Source organism: Drosophila obscura, unplaced genomic scaffold (assembly GCF_018151105.1).
Source record: "Drosophila obscura isolate BZ-5 IFL unplaced genomic scaffold, ASM1815110v1 contig_179, whole genome shotgun sequence".
Lineage (NCBI taxonomy): Eukaryota > Metazoa > Arthropoda > Insecta > Diptera > Drosophilidae > Drosophila > Drosophila obscura.
Window position 1 is genome coordinate 5,086,585 of NW_024542766.1, and position 15,776 is coordinate 5,102,360.

At 45.6% G+C, this 15,776-nt stretch overlaps 1 protein-coding gene across 5 annotated transcripts in view; it reads right to left on the reverse strand.

The window, feature by feature from the left end:
• The window catches only part of LOC111082928 (protein madd-4), a 77,549-nt gene that overhangs the window by 22,920 nt on the left and 38,853 nt on the right, over positions 1–15,776 (reverse strand). For 4 of the 5 annotated variants that reach the window (XM_022379176.2, XM_022379179.2, XM_022379177.2 and 1 more), the window contains exons 3-9: positions 14,385–14,498; positions 13,970–14,307; positions 12,450–12,627; positions 9,348–9,492; positions 4,443–4,572; positions 2,154–2,256; positions 1,861–1,956 (exon numbers count right to left, since the gene is read on the reverse strand). In XM_022379176.2, the coding sequence (XP_022234868.2) occupies positions 1,861–1,956; positions 2,154–2,256; positions 4,443–4,572; positions 9,348–9,492; positions 12,450–12,627; positions 13,970–14,307; positions 14,385–14,498 (1,104 nt within the window). Of the gene's footprint in view, positions 1–1,860; positions 1,957–2,153; positions 2,257–4,442; positions 4,573–9,347; positions 9,493–12,449; positions 12,628–13,969; positions 14,308–14,384; positions 14,499–14,557; positions 14,646–15,776 lie in introns of those variants that run through there. The other variant, XM_022379178.2, reaches the window with a different exon arrangement.

Consider the following 15,776-nt stretch of genomic DNA (forward strand, 5'->3'; position numbering starts at 1 on the left):
AAGTGCGTGGACGGAGGCCTCTGAAAGGTTCTCTGCGGTTCACACACACACAACAAAAAAAAGGAAAAAAGAAAAGAGAAAATAATGAAATGCAGAGGAGAGGAAGAACATTTGCAAAGTTTTATTATATTTGCAAAAGTTCATTAAGTTGTTAATAGGCTGACGTTAAGTAGTTTCCTCACTCATCCTCTCTCATCCTGCATCCCCTTTGCTCGCTTTTGTTTTTTGTGCGGAAACACACCAAAAAAAAAAGAAAAGTTAAAAGTGAAAAGTGAAAAGGCTTTGAGGCTGTTTTTGACGGTACTTTTTACTGTGCGCAAATTGCATCACACGGGGGATGTGCATTCCCGGTGCCCCGTGCTCCATCCCCGTGTGATGCTGATGAAATCAAGTAAATCGTCTAACAAAAAGTTTTTTATTAAAGGTGGAAAATAAAAAAAAGGAAGAAAAAAATTAAAAATATCCGTACGGGTAAATGGTTCATAATTTGATTTAAAAAAGAGTTAAAGAGAAATGGAAAAGTACTTAAAAGTTGCGGCAAGGCAGGGAAAATTCTTGCCAGTTTGGAATGATGGAATGACAATTCTTGCCCGTATAGGGGAAAATACCTTTCTTGCTGATTACAAAGTTATTTCAATGTGGAAACCCTTGACAGATATCTTGGGTTATGTTTCTCACGCTTTAGCCTCTCACTTTCCTTCAACTGAATTCTACACAGTACTCCTGCCTTACCCTCCTCCACGTTCTACTCCAACTTTAACCTTAATCTAACCCATTTAAAAAAAAAAAACACCAGCCAAAAAAAGAAGCAAAAGCAAAAAGACTATTTAAGCCAACCCCAAAAAACCTCGTAAGTAAGTTCCAGACAGACACAAAAATACTTAAGACAATTCAATTAAGCAACACATAAACTTGACACCCCTCGTGGCAGCAGGCGTCTTAAGTCCCCTCAGAGGGGGGAGGCGTGCATGCCTCATATAGTAGCAACTGAAGGAGACCATTAATAAAGTTGCAGTTTAAATGAACAGCCAACCAAAGTGGTAATATCAGTGTGAGGCAGAGTCGAGGGTCGAGGGGAAGAGTGCAGAGTGCAGAGTGGGTTAGAGGGTGGCAGGGTGGCAGTGGCATGAGAACTTGCGGCCAGACAAACTTAAGCAGCAACGCCGACACCGCTGCTGCTGCTGCTGCTGCTACTGCCACCAAGTTGATTAAGTTGTATGGCTATGACCAGGCACTGGCACTGGGACTGAGACTGGAACGGGGACTGGGACTGGAGAGTCAGAGAGTCTCCTCCGTCTAGCGGCTAGGCAGCAGCTTATTACGAGCCACCAAGCAAAGTAACTCTCTAAATGGAGTGGGAATAAAAACCAAGCAGACGAGTCGGAAACAACACTGGCAGACAAATACGAATGGTTAATGCTCTCACAAGAGAGACTCAAAGATTGGCGAGTGCCCAGAAATGTATTACGACTTTGACTCCTTTAATCTGAGTATAATTTTCCTGCAAGGAAGCGTCCCAACATCATGTGATAATAGCTATACCCTTGACCAGTGCCCCGAGGCATACAAACAGCGCGTGAGTGAGTGGTGGCAGAGTGGCAGCAGCAACCAGCAACCCAGACATTTAGTTAAGTATACACAATGGGCCCCAGACACAGACACAGACAGGCCCTCGTCAACGTGCAACGTGCAACGTGCAATGGGCCATGGGCCATGGGCCATGTCTGCGGCGTCTGAGCCTCTCTTCTGTGCTGCAGCACAGAAAGTGCATGATTATTACACGACTTGTTGGGCTGAAATGGTTGGAGGGTGGGGAGGGGTGTGGGGGAGGGGAAATGGTTAGTTAGTTAGTTTACTTACACCGGTCCAGTCCTCCACCTCCCAATGCGGACACTCCTCGATAATGCAGGTCTCTTGTGTTGGCGGTTTCGGTGTGCGGCACATGATATCTGCAACCTGTTCGAGGGGGGTTTTGGGGGGAACAGCGGCAAGTAGAAGTGTGAGAAAACATGGCAATAATGTGTTAGGTTCGCCCCCCTTTGCATTTCTTATGCAAAATTAGAAGCGTTTAAAGTGGAGGCGGGGCCACACGGCGCCCCTAACCGGTAAAATAGCCAGCCACTCGTTTTTTGTTTTCGGACTCGTGTACTTACCCTCGTTTTAATCCCGTTGGACTCCTCCGCACAGACAACCATCCGCTCCCGATAGCCGTGGCCGCAGAGGCGGCTGCAAGTGCTCCAATCGTCGGTTATCCAACTGTGAATTTTCAGAATTTTCGGAACGGTTTTTCGGTTTCGGTTAAACGCAATTGGCCAAGAAAGGAGAATAAATAAATACGAGCTCCGCTGCCCCCGAAAAAGCCAACGTTCGTTGAATGTGGGGTTTGCTTTCACTGGACCTGACCTGACCCCAAAGAAATTCACAGGGTTGGGTGGAGGGTCACGGGGAAAGCAAAGGCAAATTCACACGCTCTGAAATATGTTCAGCATTAAAGTGCATGCGGTATGCCACACAAAGAGAGTGAGAGAGGGTAGGAGAGTGAGCGCGGTGGAGTTGGCTCTATAGAGCGTTGGGTGCGTTGGGTCAGACAATGCCTCAAAGACTACTTACTACAAATGAATGTTACTGTTATTGGCTGTTAAACACTGGAGCAACGCAACCCGTAAATTGCTCTTCAGGTGCGAGCTGTGGGCGTGGGAGCTGCGCTGAAAGAAAGTGCTACGCTCTAAATTAATTGCAGGCAACGAAATGGGCGCTATCTTTAATCTATTTGTTCTGTGTGTATTTCTATCAATGAGAGCGGCACAAATTGCGTATTTATTTAAAGAAATTTATCCACAGAATATTCTAGGAATTTTTTGATACTTTTGTACGCGTAAATAGTTATTAACTTTAAATATTCCAAGTCATAATAAAGTGTGCTTATATTTTTAGTGTATAAAAACATTCACTTATGAACTGAATGAACTGAATGACGTGATAAAATGTATCTGTATTAAATATATTAAATTAAATATCTGTATTATGTATTAAATTTATCTAATTTCATACTAATTCAGTTTAAGTCATAAAATATAATTGGAGAAACTTGCAAACTACTAAAGTAGTTAATTAATTTCGAAAACGAATTCCTTGTTATCTCTGTGTTCTTTAAAACTTTCAAAAATCAAGAGAATTTTTTAAATTTTAATTATTAAAATTTCTTATTCTCGTAGAAACAATTTTAACTGGCGATCTTTGATGAATTCATTTTGACACGACATTCCCAAAATACTTCTGATGATATCTTTATTTTTAAATGCTTTTCTGGGCCAATTTTAGCTTTAAATAGATCCCCTTTCCTCTGTCAATCGAATTCTCAGGCAACAATCGATGACCCCATCTCTGGCCAATGTCATAACACTTCATCATTCCAATGCACAGTCCAATTCTCCGATTGTCAGTAGTTCAGGCCCCAGAGCTACTATTAGCAATGCTTCCCCCTCATTCCCAGAAAACACACACAAATTGCCAAAAACAAGGGACGGAAGGAAGTACAGCCGAGGGAGTGGGAGGCAGAGAGTGGGGGCTAGAGTGGGCGCTAGAGTGGGGTGGAGGCAATAGACAAACCTCAAGTCAGACGGAATCAAAAACATAATTGATGTCTACGCCCGAAGGCAAAGTCGCAAAGCCGCGAACAGCAATAAACAGTGCGAAAATGGTAGAAGGAGCAAGGGAGAGAAATGTAGGGCTGGCAGCAGGGCGAAACGGAAAACGGAGAACAGGAACAAACCCGCAGCAAACGGAGATTAGAATTCGAAGTCAGCGAAGGAGGAGCACCATGGAGGAGCAAGCACAATATGGGAGGCGGAGTGGAATGCCATGGAGACATTGGCCAAATTGGCGTAAAGTTTTCGGTTGCGGTTTTCGCTCTGGTTTGGTTCTCAAAATGTCACAAAACGATAAATAAGTGTGAGGGCGGGGAGCCCCCGCAGGAAGGAAGAACAGCAGGAGATGGGAGAACATGGAGGAGGTGGACATGTCAGAACAAGGCCCCCCCCGGCGACCAGAGACAGCGAGACAGCGTCCGCGTTTGGTTCAGTTTTTGGGGCGATAATAGTGTGCCTGGGATGGCAATCAAAACGTGCGCCCGATAACCGACGCCATTTAAATTGATAGCCGGGCAGGTGAGGCACGGCAACATAAGCTACACTGAGCGGAAAGTGAGTGCAGGAAGAAAACAGAGAGAAAATAAGAGCAAAAATTCGCACAATTACATTTCTCTCAGTGTATGTATCTGCGGTTGCTTAGGGGCCATTGGGGACTGCTTGTCAGGGACAGAGAGAGAGAGAAAGAGTGAGCGTAGGGCGCAGGCAGTCGGTGGCTTAGGCAACTCTGGTGGCTGTCAGCCAGGCCAGCGGAGCGCGGTGGGAGGTGGGGGGCGAGGAGCTTTCTGTACTTACCGCGGCGGACAGCTGTGTGTATTACATGGCACCACTGCCGGCTCCGGGCGATTAGCAACGCTGCAGAGCGTCTCATCGACATCGGCGTTGGTTAGACGATTCCTGCATATGGGACGCGACATTTTGTAACCTAAAGCGTGTAGAGAACAAATCAGTGAGCATGGAAAGAGAAGAAAAGAAACAGAGAAGAGAGGGGAAGAGAAGAGAAGAGGAAAAGAATGTTAGTAAAGGGCAGAATAGGAAATGGCATTCGACAGCCAGACGCTATAGGAAAATTGTCTTCGGTTTTTCGCTTCTGTCTTTGCTGCTGCTGCTGCCGCTACTGCACTTTAAAATCAATAAAAGTCAGGAGCTGCTGCTGCTGCTGCTGCAATGGAGTGGTGTGGTGTGGCAGAGGCATAAGTTTGGGGCAAGGAGGGCGTTTCTTGTGCAACTTTAATGTCACTTAAGGCACTTAAGACACTCCACTGGCAGCACAGAACGTTGAAAAAAAAAAAAGGAGAAAAACTTTTGCTCCAAGCTTAACCCATTGAGACTGCATATTGGCAGGCAAATGCTTGGCTTCGATGTGCACAAATAAACTCACAAACACTGACTGCCGAAAGACTTTTTACTGATCTGCATGGCGATAAGATTATATTTACATGCCCTTTGGCATGAGTGAGAGTAAAATTGAGCGAGAGACTGCAGCTGCTCTCAGCGCACAAATGTAGGGCAAGGCAATACTAACCGACTAAGGCAACGGTAACTGTTGAGGCGGGGTGTGCCATTGCCAGAGATCGCTCTCATGATTGCTGCTAATTTCGTTTTCGTTGGCAAGCAAAGAGAGCAAGCGGCTGAGAGAGTGCTCGGGAGAGCCTCACCTTAGCTGGGGAGAACTTGCTAAGGGAATGAAGTGCAGACCGATTAAAGCAACGGTAAATACCGGAAGCGTACGTGAGCAAGCAGTGGCCCAGGCTAGGGAGACTTTTGTATGCTCTAGGGTAGGGTATAAGTGTAGGGCACATGAATACTTAAATTAATCTCAATATAATTCTCCCCCCTTATGCACCGAGCACACCGAGCTATTAGTATAAAAGTATTTTCCATCTATACTCTCCTCCTTATTGCCTCTCTTCTTTATGCAGCCATTCCAGCTATTTATCAGATTCCTTAGCGTAATAAAATACCAGCACTCACTCTCTACACGCTAAGTGCTCCCCGTTGAAATCCTCGGAACACGCTCAATTCAATTTCTCAGATTTAAAGGGTTAAATGTCAGCTGCCAGCTGGGAATATCCGTAGCAGGAGGCAGGAGTAGGAGTAGGGCCAAATCTGCGAGTGGATAGAAATGGGCTAAAGGAGGAGGAGGGATGAGCTCCCCAAAAAGCACAGCCGGAAATTGGCAGATGGCAGAATGCAGCCAGCAGACGTCGCTGAGGGTTGCGTAGCAGCAGGAGCGGGACCAGGAGCAGGGCGGAGCAGGGGGGAGCACGTGGGTAAGGGAGTCACACAATGCATAACGTCATAACGATCTGTCAGTTTGAGAAATAGTTGGAAGAGGAGGGTTAGGAACCAGTTGGATCCGTGGGACACGGGTTACGGGTTACGGATACGTTTGCCTCCAACTCCCCGCTATAAATACTCCCCCTTCGGTGAGCAGCTGTGACGCTGATTTCGCAGCTATTGAATTTCGTTTATAAGCTCCATTCTGTCTGCCTGTGTGCGGTGTGTGTGTGTGTGTGTATTTGAGTCCCGTGGATTTTGCCGTTGTCATCCTCATCATCCTCGTCTTGGTATTCGTCCTTACAGTCGTTGTCATCTTGCTGCTGCTGCTGCTGCCTCGCTTCATTATCATCTCCCGCTGACTGCGTATTCATGACACAATTGGCTTAAGGCAATTGGTAATATCCTCTCATGGCATTTATGTCAATTGTTATAACGCCAAAGAGAAGTCAGTCTCCACAGACAGACCGCCCGCCCACCCACACCCCACCCTTCTCTCACTCCCTCTCTCTCTCTCTCGCTCGTGTGTTGCATTCTTGTGGGAGGATGGAGCTGCCGCCATGGGGTGGACCATGACCCAGTGGATTTATGTGGCTCAAAAGGAGCCCAGCAGGTTGCCACAGTATTAAGCTTCTGTAAACGGAGTATCTGCTCCAATCTCTCTCTCTCTCTCTGTCTCTCTCTGTCTCTTGCCCTTTCATCGTTTATATTGTTGGTAAATTATGGGGAAACCGGAGATGTTAATGGGCCTTGTACCAGCGGGTAATTTCTTTAATGCTTCATGTCCGTTCCTTGGATGAGTGACTTTTGATGGCAACACCTTTTAAGCATAACTAACGCAGGATTAACGTTATTTAATATAAGCTGAACCAGGCGGCGTCATGCAGCAGCACCCCTCGGTGGGTTTGTGTTTCATTCGGGTATCTGCGCGTAATAAGCTTCAGCTTGGTGTCCCTTTAAATAGCTTTGATTAGTCTGCTTCCTTCAAGATTTCTATTATAAAAGTTATTTGCTTAACTCGAACCTAAACCTGCCTTAACCCTACCTCTAATCTCTACTTGGCTGCTACTTGCTTTTCTCTTAAGCAACAATTCTTTTTCCATTTTCTTAGTTGTCACTTGCTCGTCGTTATCTTAAGCACTCTTCCGCGTAGACTAACTTTTGCTGCGCCACTTCGAATCTCTGGCAAATATCCCACTTACCCAGTTGCCACACAAGTATTCGAGTACTCGAGGATGTGGATGTGGATAAAAAAGTACGAAATAAATGACGATTAAGTGTTTTCAATTTGGGACAAGGTCCATTAGGAAGCACTGCCGCACAGCAGGCGGGCCAGCAAGGGGGCCAGCAAGGGGGCAGCAGTCTGACAGGACGGAGACCAAAGTGAAGCCATCAAACAAGTTGGAACTCCTGTCACGTGCATGAGTGCTGCTGCTGCTGCTGCAGTTGGAACTGCGAAAACTACTCAACTAAATATATATAATTGAACATAATTGATTTCGTGAAATGTGTGCAATTATATGCCGTGAAAGCATTCGTTTTGTGTGAAAGGGGTAGGTAAAATCAATTCCATGTCGAAGCCAACCAACCCCCACAGGTGTAGCATTAATGGAGGGGCTGGAGGAGACCCTGAACTGTGTGCACTGAGCAGAGCACTGCACTTGACATTTAAGTGACATCTAAAAACTAAAGACAGACAAACACCCATTGAAAATGTAATTACAAACAGGGGGGTTGGGTGGGGAGCAGTGAGCTAACATCGACAGCTAACAGGGGATGCCCCGCCCCTAAACGATATTGCAATTAAAACCCCAAGTAGAAGCCAGAAATTGATTTTGCCATTTGTCGCTGGAGCTAAGCAAACGTCTGCTCCTTCATGGCATTCCTATTCCTCTGCCTTCCATCCAACTGGCATTTAGCCAAGTGCCACCTGACAGGACAGGACAGGACAGGACAGGCTAATGGCCGAGAACCGAGAAAAGAAACGCCAAACACCGAACCAAATAATGATTAAAAATTTATAAGGCGAGGCGCCCTCCAAAAAGGCTGTCAGTATGGGAGTTTGTTTTGCTGGGCGGGCCAGGGGCCAGGCCAGGCAGGCACCGATAATATTTTTGTGCTCAGACATTTGCGTGTCTTGAATATTTCTCCACTTAAAATTTGTTTGGCATCGATTTTCACTGGCCCACCGAAGATTGATGGCTCGCTCATATTTCGCTGTGGCATTTGCTGCTGCTGCTGCTGCTTTGAGGTCAAATTCGGTTGAGAAGTCAAGTCGTTGGCAGTGTCTTCGATTCAATTAGGTTGCGGCAGAAAGAAAGCACAGGACAGGACAGGACTCATGTTTCAGTGGGCAAATGGGCAAATGGGCGCGGATATCCGATTATTTATGATGAATAAGTGGAACAAATGGCCCAGAATTTTGGCTTTACATATCAGTTAATTAAGACAATTTTTGGGTTTAATTTTAGGGGAGTGTTCCCCGCCCAAACCAAAAGAGGTTCCCCTTTAAGTTGGGGCATTCGCCTGTCACTTAAATTTTAATTAAATAACATTCAAGCTCGGCCCGAAAAATTCAATTCAAACTTTTGCCACCTACGTACGCACCTCTCTGATGAACTGCCATCGAAGTTTTTTCGGGGTACCCCTTCAAACTATGCCCACAGCTCCCCCCCTCCCTCGCACTCTGCATATGAGCACTTCAACGCCAAGTTTCATTAGCTCATGCTGCACAGGCAGGCGGCAGTGCAAAAACTTTCAACATCTTTAACCCACTAAACAGGGGGGAAAAAAGGTAGCAAAACTGGCAGCCCAATTTATGTCCCGAGCCCCCCTCCACAACGCACACGAAAGACCCCAAAACTAAGGCCCACCCCGACTGACTTTAGTCTAATCGACAAACTTTAGTTTTCAAATATATTATATCCTCGAGACTATTAATCATATACAGGTAAGGGGCTGCTACCCCAACAAATGGTAGAACACACAGTTTTCAGCACCCATTTTTCGGGGATTAGCGGGAGTGAGGGAATGGAAAGTAGTGGGGGGAAAGTGGGGGGAAAGTTTGGGGGAAATTGTAACCTGCTGCCACTCGATTACCATGCAAACATTCAATCGAAACAAATTCCAATTCAATGAAAATAAATGAGCACGACAAATAGCTGAATGCTACATACACTCAGGACTCCCAGGACACAGGTTGGGTTGCGGGGTAGAACAAAAAACAGATTACAAACGGCAGTCAGGCACGCCAAGAGCTCCTCAGGCTCGCCTTCCAGGGTTCCAGCAATGTTCTTGACATATTCCACTTGTTTATTTACACTAAGGATAGCAGTACAGCACAGCACAGCACAGACAGCAGGCACAGAAATGATACCACACGGAGGTTGCACACACACACACACACACACACAAACTTACCGCCGCCGCAGGTGACAGAGCATTGCGACATCGGTGCCATCTCCCAGTAATATAGCGGCTGGGAGCAGGAGTTGCCATCACCGCCGCACACACCGCAGCCGTCGATTTTCTTTGTTGAACCGATTTTCAGATCGCAGCCAACGCGCTGAAAAGAGATAGCAAGCATACAGTTAGAGCGAGACAGTTAGACTTGGGCTAAAGACTAAGACTAAGGGTAAATAAAAATTCCTACATAAATAAGTGTAAATCAACTGTTAGCGGTATCAATATCGTAACAGAACACACACACACAAAAAAAAAGAAAATAAACATAAAAAACATATAGACCCATAGACCATCGGTTTTGCCTCGTAATAAATAAAATATGGAAATCAATGAAAGAAAATCCATTGCATAAACTTAGACATACTACACGTAGGAGGGTAGGTGGGAGGGAACAGCGCCTCTTGGCATAAATATTTCACATTGTTCAGGGTTCCACCCATAAATATGTTTTGTATATTTAAGGAATTAGGCAGCAGATTGTTTTATTTGTTTGTTTGGCATCTGAAGGTTGCACAATTGTGAATTGTTGTGTTGCATGTAGTCCAAAAAAAAAGGTTGCCATGTGGTGGGTTGAGTGGCAGTGGCGCACAGTTTTGTGGCAAGTTCAGCTATGTTTCAAGTGTAATTAGCTGGTAAATATAGTTTTCTTCGGTACGCGTTATGCAGCAGTGCCACTCGGTCGTTTAGGCTGATTTTCTGCCTGGGATCTGTGCTAGAAAATCTTTGGTTTATTCCTGCTTTATCCCCCAGGGTTTTACCCCTTCTATATAATTTCCTATTATATTTTCCAAAGCGAGTCAAAACCCAGAGTGACTTTAAAATCAATCTCTTACCCCGTCTCAAACTATGCTTCATTTGGTTTAGGCCATTCAACAAAATTATAAGCTCAAAATGCTACCCATAATCCTTGCCTAACCAAACAAAATTCCTACGAAAAGCTATTTATAATTCATTCGTCGGAAAATCCGGTAAACAAGACTCCACCAATAATGCCAAACCGAAAGCGGCAAAACGAAACCTTATCCCATTGTAAGAAGGCGGGGGGGGCAAACCTATGTCAAGATCTTATGCAAGCCGCAACTTTTTTTGGAATGCGTTGCGGGGTTTACTTTTCTGTTTAAGGAAAGGGGGAGCTTGACAGGGGGGTTTGCTGTAAACCGCAAGACAAACAGGCAGCGGCGGCGAAAGTCAGCCCGGGGCTTGCATTAAAAGCCACCGTCGAACAGGCAGCCATGCTATTTGATTTATTTCTAACAGATATACATAATACCTATACATACATATATGCGAATGTATATATAGAATGCCTCTGGCAGCTGCTGCTGCTACTGCTGCTGCTACTGCTGCTGCTCCTACTGCTACTCCTCCTTTCCGACGGCTTCGTTCCCTGCTGTTTGGCGACAAATAAAACACAACGTAAACCGCATGACATATTGGCGTTTATTACAACAAATTGGGGTGACGATTTGGCGGTATTACAGCGCAGCCAGAAACTAGGCGAAACTTGGATAAGATGCCGCCACACACACACACACACACACACACACAGACACACATATCCATGCAACACCCATACGTACTCTACCCCTCCACACCACGTGAAAGCCAACTGAACAGGCAACTCAAACAACGCTTCGAGTGGGGGAAGCCCTGGGGGCACGACGGCCCTCCGCCTCCCCATGCCACCTCGTTCGTTGTTGCTTCTGTCGCCAACTTCGTTTGACATTATTGTAGTTGTAAGCCTGCCAACAAACCATGCCCAGGCAATGCCAGCACTCGAGGCTAACGAGGGTCGATTGGCAAGTTGGGGAGAAAGTTGATCATAAAATAATTAAAATCGGAGAAAAGGAGAGGAAGGCATTTTCTCATGAAAAGTTATGCAGGTTCGATGCATTTTCCGAAACAAGCTCATTTAATGAGTTTCAGTGTTGGAAAACATGATAAAACTAATTAGTAGTGCTGGCTAACCTTTCAAAGACTAGCCATATATTGAAAGCCCTATTCAATATGTATGGTTTTTAAAACTAGTTATTTCTTAGAATTTCAGTGTTGGAAAACAACATTACAACACTAATTAGTAGTATTGGTTAATCCTGTCTTAGAATGCCTACTTCTATAATTTTCAGTGTTGGACAACAATCTGACAACCCTAATTAGTAGTGTTGTGTCAAAAATTAATTCCATTTAAATCAAACCAAAATCCAATAAATAATTCACTTATCAAACATTGCAGTACTCACAAAATTCCCATAAAACACTATAAAAACTTTGCTTAACTGCTACGAAACTCCACAATCGGCCCTTGGCACCCATGTCAACATATCGTAGCATACTTTGCAGCGCATTGCATGGTGAGTTCTTCTTTGGCTGCTACTTCGCCATCGTTGCCCTGGAGCACGCTTTATTGGCATTTCAATAGTTGACTTTTGACGGCTGTGGCAGTGCCAGTGGAAGCAGAAGCAGCAGCAGCAGCCGCAGTGGCAGCGGCAACAACTGAGGTAGAAATAACAACAAACCTGCACATGCCCCACCCACCCACACTCTGGCTCTGACTCTGGCTCTGCCTCTGCCCTTTATGATTTATTTATGCGCCCGAGCATAATGATACAAAGGCGGCTTGTGTTATGCAATCTACATACATATACATATGCTTAACGCTCGCTGGAGCTCAGTCCACACAGCCACACCACCCACAAAGGCACACCGGCTGAAAAGAGGCTTTTTGTTTTTGCCAATTTGCGGAGGGGGCTTTTCGGCCAGGGCCTCACCACCCACCCACCCACAGGAACGAAGCTCCAGTTCCCCCTGCATCGCATCGCTGACAACATTGTCGACGTAATTTATCATTTTTCGCCTCGCGTCGATTGGGGAGCAGTTGAAGTGGAAGGAACAGTCCCCCAACGCACACAGACAGACGAGACAGCACAGGAAGGAAATGGGGGGAAGGAAGTAAGCCCACCTCTGCCCTGGGTTCCCGTTTCCCCCACTCAAAGTTTGACTAAATATTACGATTAAATAGTAGGGGTAGGGAGGAGGGAGGAGGAGGAATCCACTCACCTGGCATTTGCCTTGAATGCACATATCCAGACTGCCGGAACGACAACGGGTGCCATCCTTCACCCGCGCCGACAATTGCACAATGACGCTCTGCTCGTCATAGTGCTCCGCATCTTCGACAGTTCCCTGGGCCGTCTCACGGGACATCATGTCCTCGGCAAGATGTGCCGGATGGCCTCTGTAGATGGAGAGAGACAGAGGGGGAGAAATGGGTTGATATTTCACTAGAGTAATTCATAAATTTAATGGATAAGGAGAGGCTGCATTTGCCTACGGGCATACGCTTGATTTAATCGTTGATTAAGGTGAAGGCTGCCAAGCAGATGCCAAGCCTTTCAAAATGCTCTCTGCGGGCAAAATCCATTTATGGCTTCATTGTTATGGGCGAGTAATGGGAAAGCTTCAAGGGGAAAGAGTTGGGGGCAGTGTGGAGCGAGCTAGTGCCATAATTGGGGCGATATCTTTAGGCTAAGGGAAGCGTGGGGAATACTAGACTTTGATTTGGGATTTCATTTAATTTTAAATATATTTTTTATCATCATCTTATGGGTGAGAACTATTGCTTCTATTTCTATTTAACGTCTTTGGAATTGGCTTTCTTTCCATTAATTATTTTAATATGATGGGAAAATTCCCTCCTTCCCAGACACTCTCCCAATTCCATTAGGGTTCTGATATTCCAATATTTAATGGATCTAGTGTCCCTAGACAATTATCATTTAATATTTTGTTTTATTATTGATTTAAACAGAAATGCCCCAACCTCAAGCATGTGCCAAATGTAAGCTACTTTTTTTCATAAAACTATCCCCAATGAATCTTCACTCCTTAAGCCAATCCTCCTCTATCACTGCTCTGCCACACAAATTGCTTTCTTCTTTCTTCTATGCCAACGATTTCATTTGCAACTAAATTGCAGAAATTTAAAGCTTAGCAAATGATTTATTTTACCCGCATGCTACACCCATTTCCACTCCCATTTCCACTCCCATTCCCTGCACTCATGTCGTATGTGTTTTGCAAAGACAACAAATGGAATTACGTTGGAAGAAACAAACACAAAAAAAAAAAGAGCGCTAAAACCCATACCGGGGGGGGATTAACCGCAGAAGCTTCAAACCGCAGTATCCCAAAACCCAAACACGACTCTGCCACTAATTTGAACCGCAAAAGAGGGGGGAGAAAACGACTGTTAGATGAAAAAGAAAAAAAAAAGACAAAAGCGCAAACAGCTTTTTTATTGTCACAAATGAATGCAGGAGGAATGCAGAGGAGGAAGAGGGGCTGGCGGAACTGCTGCAGACCGCCGGATATAAAAGGGAACCACCACTTGAGGCAACAACGGAAACCCTGATGAATAATGAGTGCATATCCTGCCACACTGGACTCGGGGACTCGGGGACTCGGGAAGTCGGCGACTCTGTACGCTGGACTGCCTGTGTGGCGTAGCAGTGTAGCAGCTGTGCGCATTCCGATTAGGTGTGTGTGCAACAAGCCACCAGCAGCAGCATTTATGTTACCTGCAGGTGAGGGCGCAGGGCTCTACGTAATCGTAGTGAGGTGTCCATTTGTATAGGGTGCCGTCGTAGGGCACATCATTGTAGGCCGCACACTGATTCGAGCGGAAGTCCTGCTGGTCCGGACACGGCTGCATGTTGCAGATGCGATACCGGGCACTCTCCCCCCGACAACTGCCCGGATTGCTGCATCTACGCATTTGTTGCATAATGCCGCCATCGCAGGTGCGCGAGCAAGTGGACCAATCCGACCAGCCAGACCATTGCCCAGGTCCGCCACCAGCGGACGACGCCGCGGATGATCCACTCTGGCTGCTGCCAGATTTGGCCCGTTTCTGTTGCTGCAAACAGAACGGGAAGGGTGAGTTACAGTTCGATGTGAATATATGTACATATGTACTTGTTGTTGTCCACTTACTTCCAGTTCATTTTCCAGATCGGAGGCTGTGTTCCATGTGTCATCGAATGCCTGGCTGGCATTCAGTTTCTTGCCCCAAACGGCATGTGTTTCCAACAGGCAAAGTGTGCTGGTCTACGGGTAGAGAAAATACAAATTTAAAATTAGTTATTTGTTTTTCAACCCTCCCTCACAATAAACACAGCAAAACGCGGCCATGGATGAGCCATCGATGCAGCCCAAATACATGAAGACGATTCAATCTGCTTGCAAAGCTTCAGCGGTGGATCTGGATATGCTGCAGGACGAGCGTAAGGCGGCCATCGATGCGACTCGTCAGCAGCGCAAAGACTTTATGCCCCGGGCCAAGAAGGTTTCAGACTTCTTCAGGCTTCGCTAACGCAGCTGTTGTCGCGCTTGCAGCAGATTGCAAAAATTTCTAATCTAAAATGTTGAGTACTAAACACATGAAATTTCCGGCACAGATTCGGAGTCCCAAAAATATTCCACAAATATTCCAAGACATAATAAAATAAAACAATAAATGGCCTGCTCCCTGGCCTGCTGCGATTATTTAACCATTCAGCACTAAACCTACTTACTATAGATAGTTTCTCTAACTAGTTCATGCTGTAACGCGATGGCTTGGAAAAACTGTGTCACATATTTGACCTTTTTGGGGGGGGGGTTCGCTTTTGTGGTTCAAGTACGTTACGTTACGGTTCGTTGGTGTTGGTGTTGGGGCTACGACTCGTTCTACTCTACTGCCATATTCGAAATAAATTGTTTTCTCTCGCACGCGCCGTCAACGTTAGTCACGTTAACAATTTGCATTCGGGCTTCCTGGATTTCTCTCGCTTTTCATATCGAAGCCACATTAACCTTTAGGACACGCATCACGTATACGTATACGTATACGTACAGTCTGTAGTCTGTAGTCTGTGGGGGAGCGTAGAGCCCTGGAATTGAAAACAATCTCCACGTCACAGTGTCGTGTCAAGGGTTCAGGCGGGAGTGGAGTATCGCTCATACGACGCGTTGTCTGCCTGCTGCTGCTGCTTTATGGCGTGTCGCGGCATGTCCATGTCCGTGCTTCAATTTTCCAAATGTGAAAATATACTTGTATATTCGCTCGCTAACAACACACGTAATCATGGCTTGAACGGGGACTCTGGCTTAACGAGGCTACCTACAAGTGTTTCCAGCACAGAAACTGCTCGTAGTTATGGCTTGTGTCAGGGCTATCAGCGGATTGATGTATCAATCTGTGGCTATATATATATACTACCTCTGCTTCTTTCAGTTATTAAGGTAGAAAGATGTTACACATTGAGCACTCAGTTTCCTCTTAGCCATATTATTCTTTTATTTATTATTCTATTATTTTATTCTATTTATTATCCCCGTACTTAT